General features: G+C 45.2%; 1 protein-coding gene across 2 annotated transcripts in view; it reads left to right on the top strand.

Moving 5' to 3' along the window:
- Positions 1–16,223, top strand: part of jmjd1cb (jumonji domain containing 1Cb) — a 120,446-nt gene that overhangs the window by 49,802 nt on the left and 54,421 nt on the right. For both annotated transcript variants that reach the window (XM_080872434.1, XM_080872433.1), the window contains exon 2: positions 7,287–7,478. In XM_080872434.1, coding sequence (XP_080728560.1) covers positions 7,287–7,478 — 192 coding nt within the window. The remainder of the gene's footprint in view (positions 1–7,286; positions 7,479–16,223) is intronic.

Raw genomic sequence — 16,223 nt, 5'->3', positions numbered from 1 at the left:
GCACTGCATGGAGGCAGTCGGCTGAAGTGTTACTGGGTTGGTCTTCCTCATCTTCCTCGTAGTTTCTCCTTAGGAAATGTAAAGAAACTGGCATCTGTGTATGTCAGCGCATAGAAAGATGAAGTGAATCCTCCTGCTGGACGGCTGCATTGACTGTAGACTTGGACCAGCAGCAGCAGATGACTCCACAAACAGACACTTCACACTGGTTCCTGTTTTGTGAACGACCCTCTGAAGGCTGTGGCCGTCTCTGTGCACCTCCTCCTACCACACGTTTCCCACACTGTCAACTTTCCTAATAATAATTAATAATTAATCTTCATCAGTGACCTTGTGTGGCTCAGCTCACCGTGACTGTGGTTTCCTGCGCTGCACTAAACCCAGAGGTTCATGCTAGAATATTGTATTCATTTGAGATGTTGTGTTTTCAGGAGCTAATGTTGAAATTGAAAAGAAGCAGGCCTATGTCGTGCCTCCATGAACACGCGTTAGGATGTGTGACTGTCCTGTAAGCACAACACTACGCAGCTGTTTTCTCCTGGTTGCATTGGATCATATCTACAAACGACAACAATGTGATTTGTCTTGAAGCGTCGGCAGCACCGTCCCTCCTGGCTCCTGGGCCCACACATCTTTCACGAGGAGAGGAGTGGATGAAAGAGGAGAGCGGCAGGAAAAGCTGGGTCACTCTGCTCGAGGACGTTTGCTTTCCTTTATCTGTCTGTTGCTCACTCTACATATTTGTCTCAACCTTTTTCCACTTTCTTCCACATGTTCCCGGTTCCAGTTCTGTTGTGTTGCATGTGTCTGCGCTACGCATCGTGTCTGTTTCCAGCGTGGTGCGAGCAGAGAGAGATGACCTTCTAGAAGAAGGGACGTGGCTTCATGCTGTCATTGAGCATTACTTCAACTCATCTGCTCTCTTATTGCATCTCTCGCCTTCGTGTTATTTCTAACCCAGTGACCTTCCACAAAAGAGACACTCTCACAGAGTGCTGTCTGTCTCTGTGTTGGAGTTCGTTTCATTGTGAAGCACCATGTTGTTCAGTTGGTGACTGTGAATATAGATGATTGTTATTGAAGATGCTCAGTGAATCAGACTAGACCCTGAATGTTAACATTTTAACACATGCTTCCTCACAGAAAAGCGACGAAGTTTTATTTATAACTTGGGAGATCATAACCATCTGTGCTGCAGGGTAGACTGACACGTTTCAGCAGCTGCTTCATATATCTATGTGCCTCTTGGGGACCATCTCTGTGAAAGTCACCGTGCTGATTGATATTCTGTAACTCTAAAATGCTCCAGCATCATCTGTTGCTACGTGGCACCTTGGCTTCAGTATTGTAAGCCTGGTTCATGCTCAGTAGTTCACCTCTCTTCTTAGTATTTTTATAACTCCTTGTTCTGTCACCACATACTGTTGACTGTTGATCATTGCTCTCAGGGGAATCCACAGTCCCCAGCTGATATGCTGTAGCTGATATGCAGATTTGTGTTCATGTAATGTGACACAGATTCACCTCTTCATGGTGCAAATTCACTGCCTTTGTATCTCTGCATTCTTCGGCCTGTTCATTCCCCGAGTCAGCTCTACGTGACCCTACAGTTTGTATGTAATGAGGCAAATAATGTCACAAACACACAAGTACTCAAAGTAGTATAAAGGATGGGCTTGTTCGTGGTGACAGATGTAACTTTTCTTTCTCCTGTTACTGCGGATGGAAAGGCTTGAGTTTAAATCTCCTTACTTGTTCTAAGTGTGTTTGTGTGCTTCCTCCTCTGTGTGTGAGGCCGTGGAGGTTCCAGGGGGGGGATAAAGAAGTCTTTTTAGCTTGACTAGCATGTTTTCTCTCCAGTCAAGCTCAGTAAATCAGATTAGACTTTTTGGCAAGCAGAATAGTAGTGTGTGTGTGTGTGTGTGTGTGTGTGTGTGTGTGCGTGTGTGTGTGGACATGACTGTTTGGAGGGTAAGACTGGAGCTCAGACGGATCTAGAGGGAGATGGAGAGGAAAGGAAGAGGGTGTAGCTGCTTGTGAAAGTTATGAAGTCATCAGAGGGGTAAAAACACTGAATCACTCTGTCGACTCTTTTCAAATGTTCATAGATAGTTTTCACTGTAATGAGAGAAAGGAAATTAAAGACAGAGTGCGTGATTTGTCCTGCAGTTACAATCACAAAACTCCCAGAAGGCTTTCAGTCTGCTGCTGCAGCTGTATGTGATGTTGTTCAAAAACATGAAGAGGTTGTTTAGAATGGTTTACCTGCACGTTCATGTGTGCTTCCTGCAGTGCACTCGAGCAGTCTCATATGAAGGCCAAACCACTTCCACTCCATGCAAGGATGTGCATGTTTGTGCTTTATGCTTATGCATCTCAGTAAGTCCACTGGAAACACCTTGCTGCTGTCATCATGGTCATGAAGTGCTCTCTCAGTCACAACCTTTGTTCTCCTCTCTGTCTTCTTTCTTGTGTGTGTGGGTGTGTTTTCCAGCTTCCCCTGGTGCTCAGTTTAAAAAGCAGATTTGACTGCACTCCCCCCATTGGTTCTACATTTTCATGACTTGTGCTCATTGGCTGCCAGCGGCCGTCGGTGCAGCCAGCCAGAACGCAGCTCTGCAGCTGTTAGTGATGGGCAGATTATACTCTGCTGCACTGCTAAACACACCTCCAAAACAATCAGACACTAAAGCATCTGTACAGAGAAAATATGTGAGATTTTGATAAACTTTGCTTGTCCCTCTCTGCCCCCACCCTGCATCTGCTGTTGTTCTTGGCTGCACGCTCAAAGCTCTGAAATGTTTGAAGCTGAACACTCAGCTGCACGTGAAAGGTGGAAACCAAGAAACACACACAAAGATTCAATAGGAAACTAGGTGTGTGTGTGTGTGTGTGTGTGTGTGTGTACATAGCCAGTGCTTAGTGCGACCTTCAGTTACTATAGCAACCAACTCACCAGACTCTCCATTTTCCAGTTTCTATGGTGTGTTTTCGTGACTGAGTTCTACATGTGTGTGCATCTGCATACGTCTGTGTGTGTGTGTGTGTGCATCTGCATACGTCTGTGTGTGTGTGTGTGTGCATCTGCATACGTCTGTGTGTGTGTGTGTGTGTGTGCATCTGCATACGTCTGTGTGTGTGTGTGTGTGTGTGCATCTGCATACGTCTGTGTGTGTGTGCATCTGCATACGTCTGTGTGTGTGTGTGTGTGTGTGCATCTGCATACGTCTCTGTGTGTGTGTGCATCTGCATACGTCTGTGTGTGTGTGTGTGCATCTGCATACGTCTGTGTGTGTGTGTGTGTGTGTGTGCATCTGCATACGTCTGTGTGTGTGTGTGTGTGTGTGCATCTGCATACGTCTGTGTGTGTGTGTGTGTGTGTGCATCTGCATACGTCTGTGTGTGTGTGTGTGTGTGCATCTGCATACGTCTGTGTGTGTGTGCATCTGCATACGTCTGTGTGTGTGTGTGTGTGTGTGTGCATCTGCATATGTCTGTGTGTGCCATGTCTTCCTTGCTGTGAACAGTAACACGTGCTCGCAGACGGATCGTCCCGACAGGGGAACAGACTGTGCAGCTCTCCTCCTCGGCGTTCCTTCTCCTGCAGCTTTGTCTAAATGCTCAGACGCCATGAGATGTGTTCATCTATCTGAGACGTCCCGCGCGTGAGCTCCGGTTTGTGCGCTGCTGAGAGACGCAGACGGGTTCTGCAGGAACGTCTCACTCTCCCCGTCGTCGGCACGTCTCTTGTGCTCGACTGAGAGTGAAATCTCCAGATTGTAGAGCTGGATGAAGCAGATCGCTGAGGAGAATGTGACCCATCACACTGATCCCGCACAGCGCACACACTCACATAGGTATTTGTTTAGAGATTCCAGTGGGTGAAGTCAAACAGGCCTCCCTGCTCCTCATTTGCTTGCTGACTGTTGTTCTCTTACTTGGATTCTTTGATGTTTATCTTAAAGCTGAGGTTTTACATACTGTAATAGTATTTAAATAAGTCATTCAAATGGAAACAGCTGTGGTGGAGACGTTTACCGATCACGCTGTGGACGGGAGGCGGGGCTGTTTAAGCTCTGCTGCCACGAGGACAGATACAAGAAATCTATAATAAATCTATAACTCTGCAATAAAACACTTTATTGATTTCTCGTTGTATTATTCCAACTCTGTGCTTTGACACCGTTTCCCCTGTGAGCTGATATCCTTAAATTCTATTTTGCTTTGTTTTGTTTTATCAATATTATTATTTATAACGATTGCTTTAGCTTATTATAAATGTACTTTTATATGGACAATTCAGTCTGTATGAGCTACTTACTACATGTTTTGTATCTTTAGAGGTGAATGTTCACTAGGGCTGCCACAAAACATTATTCTGATAGTCGACTAGTCACCGATTATTTTTGCGATTAGTCGACTAATCAGATCATCATCCATTGGACGCAAAACATATAGATTCTTGCACCAGCAGCATCTGCTCTACCATCATAATGATCACTATCATTAGCTTACAGCTTTAAGTGTTTAAGGTATGTGCTAACTAAAAATAAAGACAAGATGATAGTTTATTCAATTTTAATGAAATCTGCAGATTGTTTCGGTGAAGTTTAATAAACTCCTTGCTATCTAAAATATAACAGGACACCGGAGTATATTCTCCAGCATCTCACACTTCTGATAATCAGCTGTCTGCTTGACGTTTATTCAGCTGTGTAAAAACTATAACTTTAATCTCAGACAAACCGATTTACTCAGGAACAAATAAAATACTAAAAAAAAGCCAAACAATAACATTGTTAAGTTATCTAAGTGACTTATATGTTTAACCTGAGCAGCGAAAGACGGCGGTGGGTTTGAAAACGATCTGCCGGGAGTCCGGTGTTCTCACGGCTCTAGTTAGCCTAGCCCCCGGCTAACTATCGAGCTAGTGGGTAACAGATGTCTCCGAAAACGTCGGAGCGCTTTTGAAAATATGTGGTGTCTTGATAAACTGAGCAGATATTTGAGGTTTGCACAGCTACATTCTCGCCTGAAAATATGTTAAACGTTTATTTTGTGACCCAGAAAGAATAATAAGAGTAATATTAAAACTAACTAGCTACCGCCATTGTTGGAAACTGAGCTGGGCTGCGCTATGAATTCTGGGACACAGCTGCTTCTTCTTCTTCTTCTTCTTCTTCTTCAGAGTTTAACGGCAGCTGGCATCCTTGTACATGCAGTGCTGCCATCTTCTGTTTCAGTCCGTTATTACACTCTTAAATCCTGCTATTATTCCTGCGTCTTTTGTGATCTTACAAAGCTTCAAACGACACGTCGACTATTAAATCAGTCGTCGACGATTTTGATAGTCGACGTAATCGTGACTAGTCGACTAATCGTGGCAGCCCTAATGTTCAGTGTCTTTGTCTTTCTGTCTGTCTCACTTTAAAGTGAAAATAGGATCCTGATAGCAAAACTCGATTGAAGTATGATAGATTTAGCTGTTTAGGTGAGTTTAATTGAAACACTGTCACTGTTCTGATCAGGCCAGCAGCTCATTTTCTCTGAGCTTTTGGTTTTATTTCATTCTAAGCCTGCTTCTCCTGAAGTTAGAAGGATGACTTGCCGTCTTGTTGAGTTTGACTGGATTCGTGTGTATATAGAATATTGAAAAGATGAGGTGAGGATTAGATTTGAAAACGAGTGATGAGTAAAAATGGTTGGATATGAGGACAATCATGTAATTTCTTTTATGACTGTATCTTAGCAGCACTTCTCTTTATCTCACTCGTTCTTCTCTGATCTTGTCACAGCTGTAAAATCACACGTGTGGTGATCAGTGTCCTATAGCACGAAGCGATAACGTTTCAGTTTGCCTTGTTTAAAGACAAACAGTGGTGGGTATCAGAGGAAACAGCTGGAACGACGTTATCTCTTCAGTGGTGACAGAAGGTATGCATTTTAATGATCCTGATGATAATGACACCAGTATAATGATGAAACCAGTAAGAATGAATGATGACAGTGAGTAAACTGCTGCTTGTGCCCCAGAATGAAATGAAGGGAAAGCACTGAAAGAATCCGAAGTGGCAGACACACACCAGGATGGACGGATGATCACATGAGCAGGGAAGGGTGATGAGGGTGATGGTGTAAAGGAATGAGCACTACTCCACCAAACAAAATAAAGAAGGAGGCCAGTGTTGAATTTGAAGTGGAGGGTAAAAGTATGCAGCAATAAACAGATGAGTAATATGTGGCGATAAAACAGCAAGGGTAAACAAAGACGGCACGACAATGATGTCCTCAGCGTGTGCTGGCTGGGAGCTATCACTCAGTCGACTGCAGCAGTGCATTGTGGGAGACGGAGGGGGTGGGAGGCTGAATGAGGAGAGAGATGCACTCGCTGATCTCTCTTCCTCTGTCTCCCTGCTCGTGGAGGAAAGAGTGGGGGAGGAGGAGGAAGCAGATGAGAGAGAGAGGGAGTAAATGATGAGGATGGAGAGAGATGATCACTACACACACACAGACACACAAACATGTGCAACAGTCAGTCACTGGACTATCTTCTGATGTCAGCAATGCAGCGTTTGAATACTAAAGAGCGGCTGCAGACTGATCGCACGTGCTCTGTGTCTGCAGAGCTGGTCAGCGAGGCTCAGCTGTGCGACTGTCCTTCTACACTCAGGATCATGTTGCATTTGTCATGTTACTGTATGTCTTATGTTGTGTGGTGCCTGTCCAAATGTCTCTGCACTGCTGCTAAACATGATTTGTGTTGTTACCTGCCTTTTATGGAAACATGCTTTGGCACACGTCGCTCTCTTCTTTCTTCCTGTTGGATTCGTGGTCGTTAACTCTGCCACTGTCCATGTTTTGTTGCTCCCGGCGTGCTGGTGTGTACGGCTGCTGCGGCCCAAACATTAGCACGTGTGTAAATCAACCTAACCTGAAGTCTGTCCCAGCCACGTGATTGGTTCTGTGGGGGGCTATTATGGTTGTCATTGGTCTGTCACGTTGTCTGTCCAAACATGGGTGACTGATCGCGTCATACTTATATCGAGGTTAACTTATTTCATGATAATTATCTTTATTGTTTATTATCCAGCTGTAAATCCTACTTATTTACATTGTATGTGAGAGATATTACTCTTTGTCCTTTTAACTCCTCTTCCTCCTCTTCCTGTGTGTAGCAGATGCTTAATGTGGGTCTTGATGAGCTAAACCAAACGATACTGATTGCGTTCATTTTATCGGTTATTAACAGTTTTTTGTGTGTTTTCCTTCTGCTGTGTCGTGTACAGGTTTATGTGGAGTTTGATGACCAGGAGTGGGACAAGAGGGAGTGGGTGAAGGTCTATGAGGATTTCCAGCTGTTTCTACTAGAGCATCAGCTGGTCTGGGCCAAGAGGAAGGAGTGCGCAGCAGCAGGAGGAGGAGGAGCAGGAGGCCTACTGCAGGGATCCAAGGCCAAACACATACAGTGGCCTGCCCTGGTAAGACCTGTGTTTGCTATTTATAGGCTTGGCACGGTAATGAGACTGGCCAGCCAAGTTGACTCTGCTGCATGCGTGGAGCTCCAAGTATTCTGTTCTCTCTGCACTTTAATCTGCTGCTCTGTGGATCGTCTCTGTGGTTTTGCATAAAGGTGTTGCTGTTTACAAGCTTTTCTATAAACTTGTTTGGCTCTTGCTGTTGTTTGCTTGGCGTGTCATGCTTTTCCGTTTCCTGTCAATCATCAGTGAACTGATGAAGTTTTAAGTTCTTCAGCTGCTCAGCTATGATTGCTCACAGCCAACATGCGTCCTCTGCAGCTGCTGTCCAGGGTTAGGTTTTCTGCACAGTCACCGCTGCTGCAACTGGTATGAACCTGGATTATTGTCGTTATCCACGTGGTCTGATTGTGTGGCACAAATGATTCTGTCACCATAAAAACTCATGTTAGCTTTATCTCATCTGGCTCTCTGCAGCAGGCAGCTAGCAGGTGTAGCTGCCTGCTGCATGATGATGACTGAACAATAGTGATGACAAACTGTTTCTTATGGATTATTATCTGTTTTCTTCTAATAATCTTTACACCCCGTGATCATAGCTGTGAGTTAGTTGATACAGATCAATAATACAGCACCATATTATGGCACAGTGGATACTTTGTTACTATGTTCACTGTTGTTGTGTTTACTGATTAAAGCCACAAACAAAGGCTGATTCCAGTGATTGTGACAATATGTCAACTCCTCCAAAATCTCTTTTAAATGAACTAATATCTGATTTTAAATTCATTTATGATCAGCAAGTGTGACGATCTGTGTGGAAGCAGCGGGTGTGACAGTTTGGTGTGGAGCATTCAGACGTGTGTTTACACAGCGGGGCAAACTTTCCAGGAGCGGACGTCCCAGCAGATTCAGAGTGCAGTGCTCCGAAACATGGAAAGACATAGACCTGGATCTCTGGCTCCGTGACCATGATAAATGTTCATGACAGTACACTTAAAAAAAGAAGAACATGGCAGCACAGCGTAGGTTTGCAAAGCTGTGTCTGAAAAATCCACAGGAGTCCTGGAACAATGTCTTTTGGCCAGACAAGGTCAAATTGGAGATGCTTGACCATGATTCCCAGTGCTTTGTTCAGCAGAAACCATCCATCTTCATCCGCTTTATCAGAGGTCGGGTCGCGGGGGCAGCAGCCTAAGCAGAGAGGCCCAGACCTCCCTCTCCCCAGCCACCTCCTCCAGCTTATCCGGGGAAACACCAAGGCGTTCCCAGGCCAGTCGAGAGATATAATCTCTCCAGCGTGTCCTGGGTCTGCCCCGGGGCCTCCTCCCGGTGGGACATGCCCGGAACACCTCAGCCAGGAGGCGCCCAGGGGGCATCCTTGTCAGAGGCCCGAACCACCTCAGCTGGCTCCTTTCGATGTGGAGCAGCAGCTGCTCTACTCTGAGCCCCTCCCGGATGGCCGAACTTCTCACCCTATCTCTAAGGGAGAGGCCAGCCACCCTTCGGAGGAAGCTCATTTCTGCCGCTTGTATCCGCGATCTCGTTCTTTCGGTCACTACCCACAGCTCGTGGCCATAGGTGAGGGTAGGGACGTAGATCGACCGGTAAATTGAGGGCTTCGCTTTTACACTCAGCTCCCTCGTCACCACGACGGACCGGTGCAGCGTCCGCATCACTGCAGCTGCAGCCCCAATCTTGGTTTCTGTGGAGAATATGGTGGGGGATGATTTGGGTTGTTTTGCAGCAACAGAGCCTGGGCACCATGCAATCATTGAGGTACAGATGGGACTAGTGCCTGATGTGCCTGACTAGTTAACTGGAGGACTAGTCTTGTCAGTCGTTTGTACCAGACTTACTAGTCCTTTAATCTAATTGGTTTACAGTTAAAATCAGCACCAGGTAAATTGTTGTCCTAAATGTTATGCAGCCATTTGCCATCAGATGGAGCACTGTAGTTGCTGTTCTGATCTTTTTGTCTGTTATTGTTAATTGTTGAAAGGCGAAAGAATGAGATCGCAGATATAAGTGGAGCCACTACTCCACATCGAAAGGAGCCAGCCGAGGCAGTCGCCTACTGGAGCAGGAGGCCCTGAGATGAGAGAACGCTGCGGCGTTCCCCGGAATAAGCTGTTGGAGGTGGCTGGCAAGAGGGAGGGTGTAGGTTTCCTTGCTTAGGGTGCTGCCCTCGCAACTCAAATTCAGATAAGCAGAAGGATATGGCGAGCAATTTGTTGTTGTGTTATTTGATGGTTACCTGAAGTCTGCTTGGGGAGGAGTCTAGGTAACCGAGAACCCCGCCTCAGACTTGCAAGTGCTAATCCTCCTGCCAGCTGCTTCACACTCTACAAGGGCTCCAGTAGCACAAGCACAGGCAGCAGGTCATCACTGGATAAAGTCAGCAGGGTTAGGAGAGGACTGAGCCCAACATCCTCAGTCTCTCAGCCAATGGCAGAGCCACAGAGATGGGCTTGGACTCAGTTTCACCTTAGTCAAACTACATTTGTCTGTAAGTGGCCTTCAAAGTGTGTGTAAGTGATCACGTGAGGCTCGGTCTGCTCTGCGGCTTGCGTCACTCACACACTTTGGTGTGGTGGCAGTGTGGTTACCGTGGTGTTTATGCCGCTGTCTCGATGTCGCACCACTGTCTGAGGAGATGATCCTGTGGGTCTGCTCGTGTTTTTGGCTTTGTCACTTATTGGAGGACTTGCTTCGGAAATGTTTGGCACTGATGTCATTTATTTTCCGACTGTGCTCTTTTCTCTGTGTGCGTACGAATGTGATTCACTGTTTTGGTTATGTAATAGAGTGCACGGTGCCATCTGGCACACACATTGTAGATAAGAGTTCAAAGACACGCACACTTTTTTCTGCCTCTCTTACTGCTCCTCCCGTTTCTCACAGATTTATCACACCGTTGCTATTGCCATAGCAACAACATTGAAATATATACCTGATTGACCCGCTGCCCTCTGGTTGGCGCCTCAGGTCAGTCAGATCTGCAGACTCTCAAACAGCCACTCGGCCTGTCAGCAAACCTCACCAATCTGAGCCCTGGTCTGAGTAACCCTCACCACTCACACCGAGTCCTTTGCTTCCAAGCGCTTTGTTCTCCAGTGTGTGGCTTTGACTCGCCTTTAAAACCTCACGTGGGTCCTGCCTGAATTTTCAGCCCCAGCAGCTGCTGCTAGACAGAGACAGCATAGATGAGCAGGCCAGTGGACCCAGCAGATCGCTTTGTTGTTGCATAACTATCCGCACGCACACTTGGCTTTTATATCTCAGTGAGGACATGTAATTGACATAATGCCTTCCCTAGCTGCTTACCTGAACCCTAACCATAACCTAACTGTGACCCTGCTACTAAAACCACAATTTCAGCCTCAAACATGCCTTCAAAAGCTGTTTGACGGGCATTTGGACCATAAGGGACTGTTGGTCCCCACAAGTATAGTAACAGTTGAATTTTTGGTCCTCACAAGGATGTATAAGTGTGCACACAGACACACAGAGGGGCTGTTGCACTCATCAGTATTAATTCACTATTAATTACTGTCATTCATCTCTCTGTCTGGGCTTTTCTCAGTGTGGGTTTTTGGTTTCTTTTGAAGCTCACTCTGAGTTTACAGGACTGGACTGATTGTGTATTTGTGTGGTTCATACATGTGTTTGTGTAAGTCTGTTTGCAGAGCTGCTGTGATATGGGAGGATCTGCTAGTCTCACTGTCTCTGTGGGTGTCCACGTGTCCTCCAACCTATTGTACTGCTAATTAGGGCTGCACGATTAATCGTTAGAAAATCGCGATCTCGATTCATACTTATGTGCGATCTCATTTCCAAATGACAACGATTAAAAAAAAAAAAAAAGACGACGACGATTGTAGCGCATTTTGATCCGGGACGTGCTCTGCATGAAAACAAGCGCTCACTCTTCCTGCTCAACAAATGACGAGGGCGGAGCCTTATACCACGTGATACAGAAGCTGTGCCGTGTGATGCTAAAATTAGCAGGAGAAAACAACGGAGAGCACGTCAGGGATGACGAGAAAGTGACAGGAGAAAATCCGTCCCGGTCAACCACCCAAACATCAATAACGGGAACCTTATACAGCGCTTCCCTTTACCCGTCGACCTCCCGCAGGCACAAAGACATTACGGAGGCTATCACTTATCACCTAGGTTTAAAATGGAGCACTGTAACAAAAAATAATTTCCCCCAGGGATCAATAAAGTATTCTGATTCTGATATGGCTCCATCAACACTGTGCAAAACGAGAGATTTAGGAAAACGATCAACACCCCAGACAAACGCTACACAGTGCCGTCCCGCAACTATTTTTCTATTGTTGCACTACCTGCTCTGTACACGCAGCGTCGAGCAACGGTGGAGACGGGATTTCAAGCAGTACAACATTTTGCGGCAACAAAACGTGAGACATTTGTTGTTTTTATGTTTATTTATTGTTTTTATGTTCTCTGCTGCACTCAGGTGAATGTATGGCTATTCACCCTATGCAGCGAGCTTAACATAAGAGGAGATGGTTCCAGGAACGACAGGACACATCGCTTTGTCTTTGTGTCTTTAACTGAAGACCGTTTTTTCCTCTTTTAATTTGTAAGACTGTGAACATACAGTGAAATAATACGTAAGCATCAGTATCAACATATTTTGTAAACAAAACAGAAGTTAGCAACATAGCTTTTCTTATGCTTTACATTCATCACTAACATCTTTCCTTATACGTTCAAATAACCTTTTAAGTAACATGAAAGTAACAAATCTTACAGAAAATGAAGTTGGACATTGCTTACTTACAGATTATGGCTCAACAAACTCCCCAACGATGTAAACTGGGCTTAAAGTTGTGCAGCTTGTTTTCTGCTCCATGCCTGCGTGAACTTTGCCTGCTGCTTACAACCCATCACCAAAGGGGGCAGTGTAGTGCACACCAAATAACCAAAGAAGAAGCCACAAACTGAAGGGGTAATACTGCCCACTATTGGGAAACCTGAGAAATTCGCCAGCCAAAGAAACCCAACCAAGCAAAGAAACCCAACCAAGCAAAGAAACCCAACCAAGCCACAAACGAGGGGCAGAACATGTTCAGTCTCAACTGTTACGAAGTTGATGTGCAGTTAATAAGCGCAATAAATATTTATACTGGAAAAGAAAATCGTGAGAGAATCGTGATCTCAATTCTAAGCCAAAAAATCGTGATTCTCATTTTATGCAAAATTGTGCAGCCCTACTGCTAATATACTGAAATGCACATCTATACATAAGCTGCTGTCATCTCTATGTTTCATCTTCAGTATGACAGTAAAATGTGCATCAGTTTCTTCGAGGTCACTTGCAAGAGTTTGGATGAAGTTTGCAGATAATAATAATGGATTGGATTTATATAGCGTTTTTCAAGGCACCCAAAGCGCTTTACAATGCCACTATTCATTCACTCTCACATTCACACACTGGTGGAGGCAGCTACGGTTGTAGCCACAGCTGCCCTGGGGCAGACTGACAGAAGCCAGGCTGCCATATCGCGCCATCGGCCCCTCTGGCCAACACCAGTAGGCGGTAGGGTAAAGTGTCTTGCCCAAGGACACAACGACCAGGACAGAGAGCCCGGGGATCGAACCGGCGACCTTCCGGTTACAGATACGCTTCCCAACCCCCTGAGCCACGGTCGCCCCAGATCCATGGAGGTGTGTAATTATTCACTGAAGCTGTGGTGTGGAGACCTCCACAGACGCCAGATCGTTCTGTGAGCTGTCAGATTATTAGATGTAGAGAACAAAGGCAGCGTGATGAGCAGAAGTCGACCCAGCCGTAAAGGAAAATTGTGTGTGAGAGTATTAATAGAATATGAATTGCTGGTAGTAGTAACAGCTGTAGGAGGATCCTGCAGTCTGATAGCCATATCTCAAGTGTTAGCTCCATTCAAGGCTTAAATACATGCCTGTTTTTGTGTTAGAGAGCTGCTGAGTAAAAAAGCTCATTTCCTGCCTCCACTCTTTCTGATTTTATGATCTCATAGATCCCAAAGTTTCATTTGATGTTTCTCTTTTGTAATTTCTTATTTGCATTGTCTGATGATAAATGTGAAGAGTGTCTTTGTAAGCTCCACATTCGTCTTGCTTTCAGCCTGGGGGTGTAAACTCCAGGTCCACACCAGGTACCCTCTCCCTGTTACATCATTTGGATTTGAACCAACACTTAACAGAAATCCCATTTATGTAGTTGGATACCGTTGTGTCTGGGTCACAGCCCAGTTACTGACACACATCCAATTATACACAAGGACACAATGTCACGTTGTTGTAATAAACTTTACAATAACAAGAAAATGTTGCATATTCATTACATGCCATGCTGTTGACCTATTTGGCCTGTTTCCCTGTTGGCAGTGAAACAAAAAGCCAGCAATGCCTTTATGATCTGTTAAAGGCACATAAATGCATAAAACTGGTTATTTTATTCTATAATGGTAGGTTTAACTGTTCAGTCAGTTTGGGTCTCCTTTCAGAAGCGTCTCAGTAGCCTGTGTGTACATATAATTGTTTGAACTGATGAATCTGCAGTTGTTTACACGTGGCTACAAGAGATCCTCCTAACTTATGTAAATCTTTGCTTCTTACATCCTGCTCCTTGGACCCGTTGTTCTGAGTATTGGTCCATCAATGACTGCTGTCAAACTGCCAGCTGTTGCAAATCATGAACACTAATGAGAAGTTAATAGGCCTTTGTCTCGTCAAGTTACAAGACATGTTTGTGTAGCTATATGTGAGCCTGCATATACACTGTTGACTGTGTTGAGTTCAAACTTGTGCTCCTACTTCTTGAGTCTGTGTGCTGTACCATCGTCCACCCTGGAACAAAGAAATATGACAAGCCCAGAGTTAACTTGCATTCATGTTTATGATGACTGTGTGTAAACTTCTGACCACAACTGTGCATGAGGTGAACATGCCTGAGACAGGACCTGCCACAGGCTGCATGTTTAGGGTCTCTCATGTTGTAGAGTTCCCAGTGACCCCACCCAGCCCATAACTCACCAAGACAGTCCCATCCCCCAGAGTCGTCCCCCCCCCCACACACACACAGACATTTGGCTTTCATTTAGCTCTCTTGTGTTTACTTTGCTCTGTTTTCCTCTGGCTGTATGTTGCTCTCCTCTGGTCTCCCATAGATACAGCAGAACAACACTGTCTGTGTCTCTGTTGCGTCTCATCTCACCCCCACTCCCCTGTTTTGTTTTGGGTTTTTTTTTCCTTTCTCAAAATTACCTCAGTGAGGGCTTTTAATTTAGCATTTAGTGAAGAAAGGCGGAACACCACACATAAGGTTCATGGCTGTAGTGGAGGAGAGGGTGAGGTAGAGGCAGATGATCTGCAGAGGCGACCCCTCATGGACCAGCCCAAAAAAGGAGGTCTGCATATAGTGCAAGTATACAGCTTCTTATCTGAACCTGCATCCTGGTCACATAATCTTGGTAAAACGACAATATGGGGGAATATAGTTTGGTCAGATAAACCCAAATTGAATGCTGTGATACACACCATGTTTGGTCAAAGGCCTCAGCCTAAAACACCATACCAACAAGGTTTCAACGAGGCGTTGATTCCAGTTTGTAACTTTCAGAGACAGAACGTAAAGCTGCGACTCAGTCACCTGACCTGAATCTGTGGGAAGAACTACAGCTCATAGAAGGATCCCACGCTGGGACTGTGTGGTGAGTGGGTCACACCTGAGCTGGGACTGGTTTCTCCATACAGAATAAATGTCGGTGTGTTCAATACATTTTCCCTGTGTCACTTCTCATTCTTACACATTATTTATTTACATCTATGGTTTCTTTTCGTTACATGTGGATTGAAAGTGTTGTTACTGACATAATAATCTCATGTCAGTGGCACCTTTAGAAATATGTTTACTTAGAGAACTGGTGGCATGCAGCACGAGTCCTGACAGGGACTAGAAAGAGAGAGCAGATTTCTCCTGTGTTGGCTTCCTGTTAAATCCAGAATTCAAAATCCTGCTCCTCACATACAAGGTCTTAAATAATCAGGCCCCATCTTATCTTAATGACCTTGTAGTACCATATCAGCCTATTAGAGCACTTCGCTCTCGCTCTGCAGGCCTACTTGTTGTTCCTAGAGTATTTAAAAGTAGAATGGGAGGCAGAGCCTTCAGTTTTCAGGCCCCTCTTCTGTGGAACCAGCTTCCAGTTTGGATTCAGGAGACAGACACTATCTCTACTTTCAAGATTAGGCTTCAAACTTTCCTTTTTGCTAAAGCATATAGTTAGGGCTGGACCAGGTGACCCTGAATCCTCCCTTAGTTATGCTGCAATAGACGTAGGCTGCCGGGGATTCCCATGATGCACTGGGTGTTTCTTCACTCACTATGTGTCTGTCACTGCTTCACTTCTTCCTGAGGAGTTTCTCCTTCCCACCATTGTGACACTGCTTGATCACAGGAGGTCACCTGATTGTTGGGGTTTTCTCTGTAACATTGGAGGGTTTTTATCTTACAATATAAAAATCACCTTGAGACATTTGCAATTGATTTGGCACGAGAACAGCACAACTGAACTGAGATAAAATGTCATGATACATGGATACTTTTACGGTCTTTCTCTGCCTCTCATTGCAGTCGTACAAATGCTTGATTAGGTTCTTCTTGTGGACACAAATGTAACGTCACCCTGCTCAGCACAGTGATTTTCATGTGCCACAATCGTCACTTTG

This window comes from Rhamphochromis sp. 'chilingali' (genome assembly GCF_963969265.1).
Source record: "Rhamphochromis sp. 'chilingali' genome assembly, chromosome: 22".
Classification (NCBI taxonomy): Eukaryota; Metazoa; Chordata; class Actinopteri; order Cichliformes; family Cichlidae; genus Rhamphochromis; species Rhamphochromis sp. 'chilingali'.
This window is presented reverse-complemented; position numbering and strand designations above follow the sequence as displayed.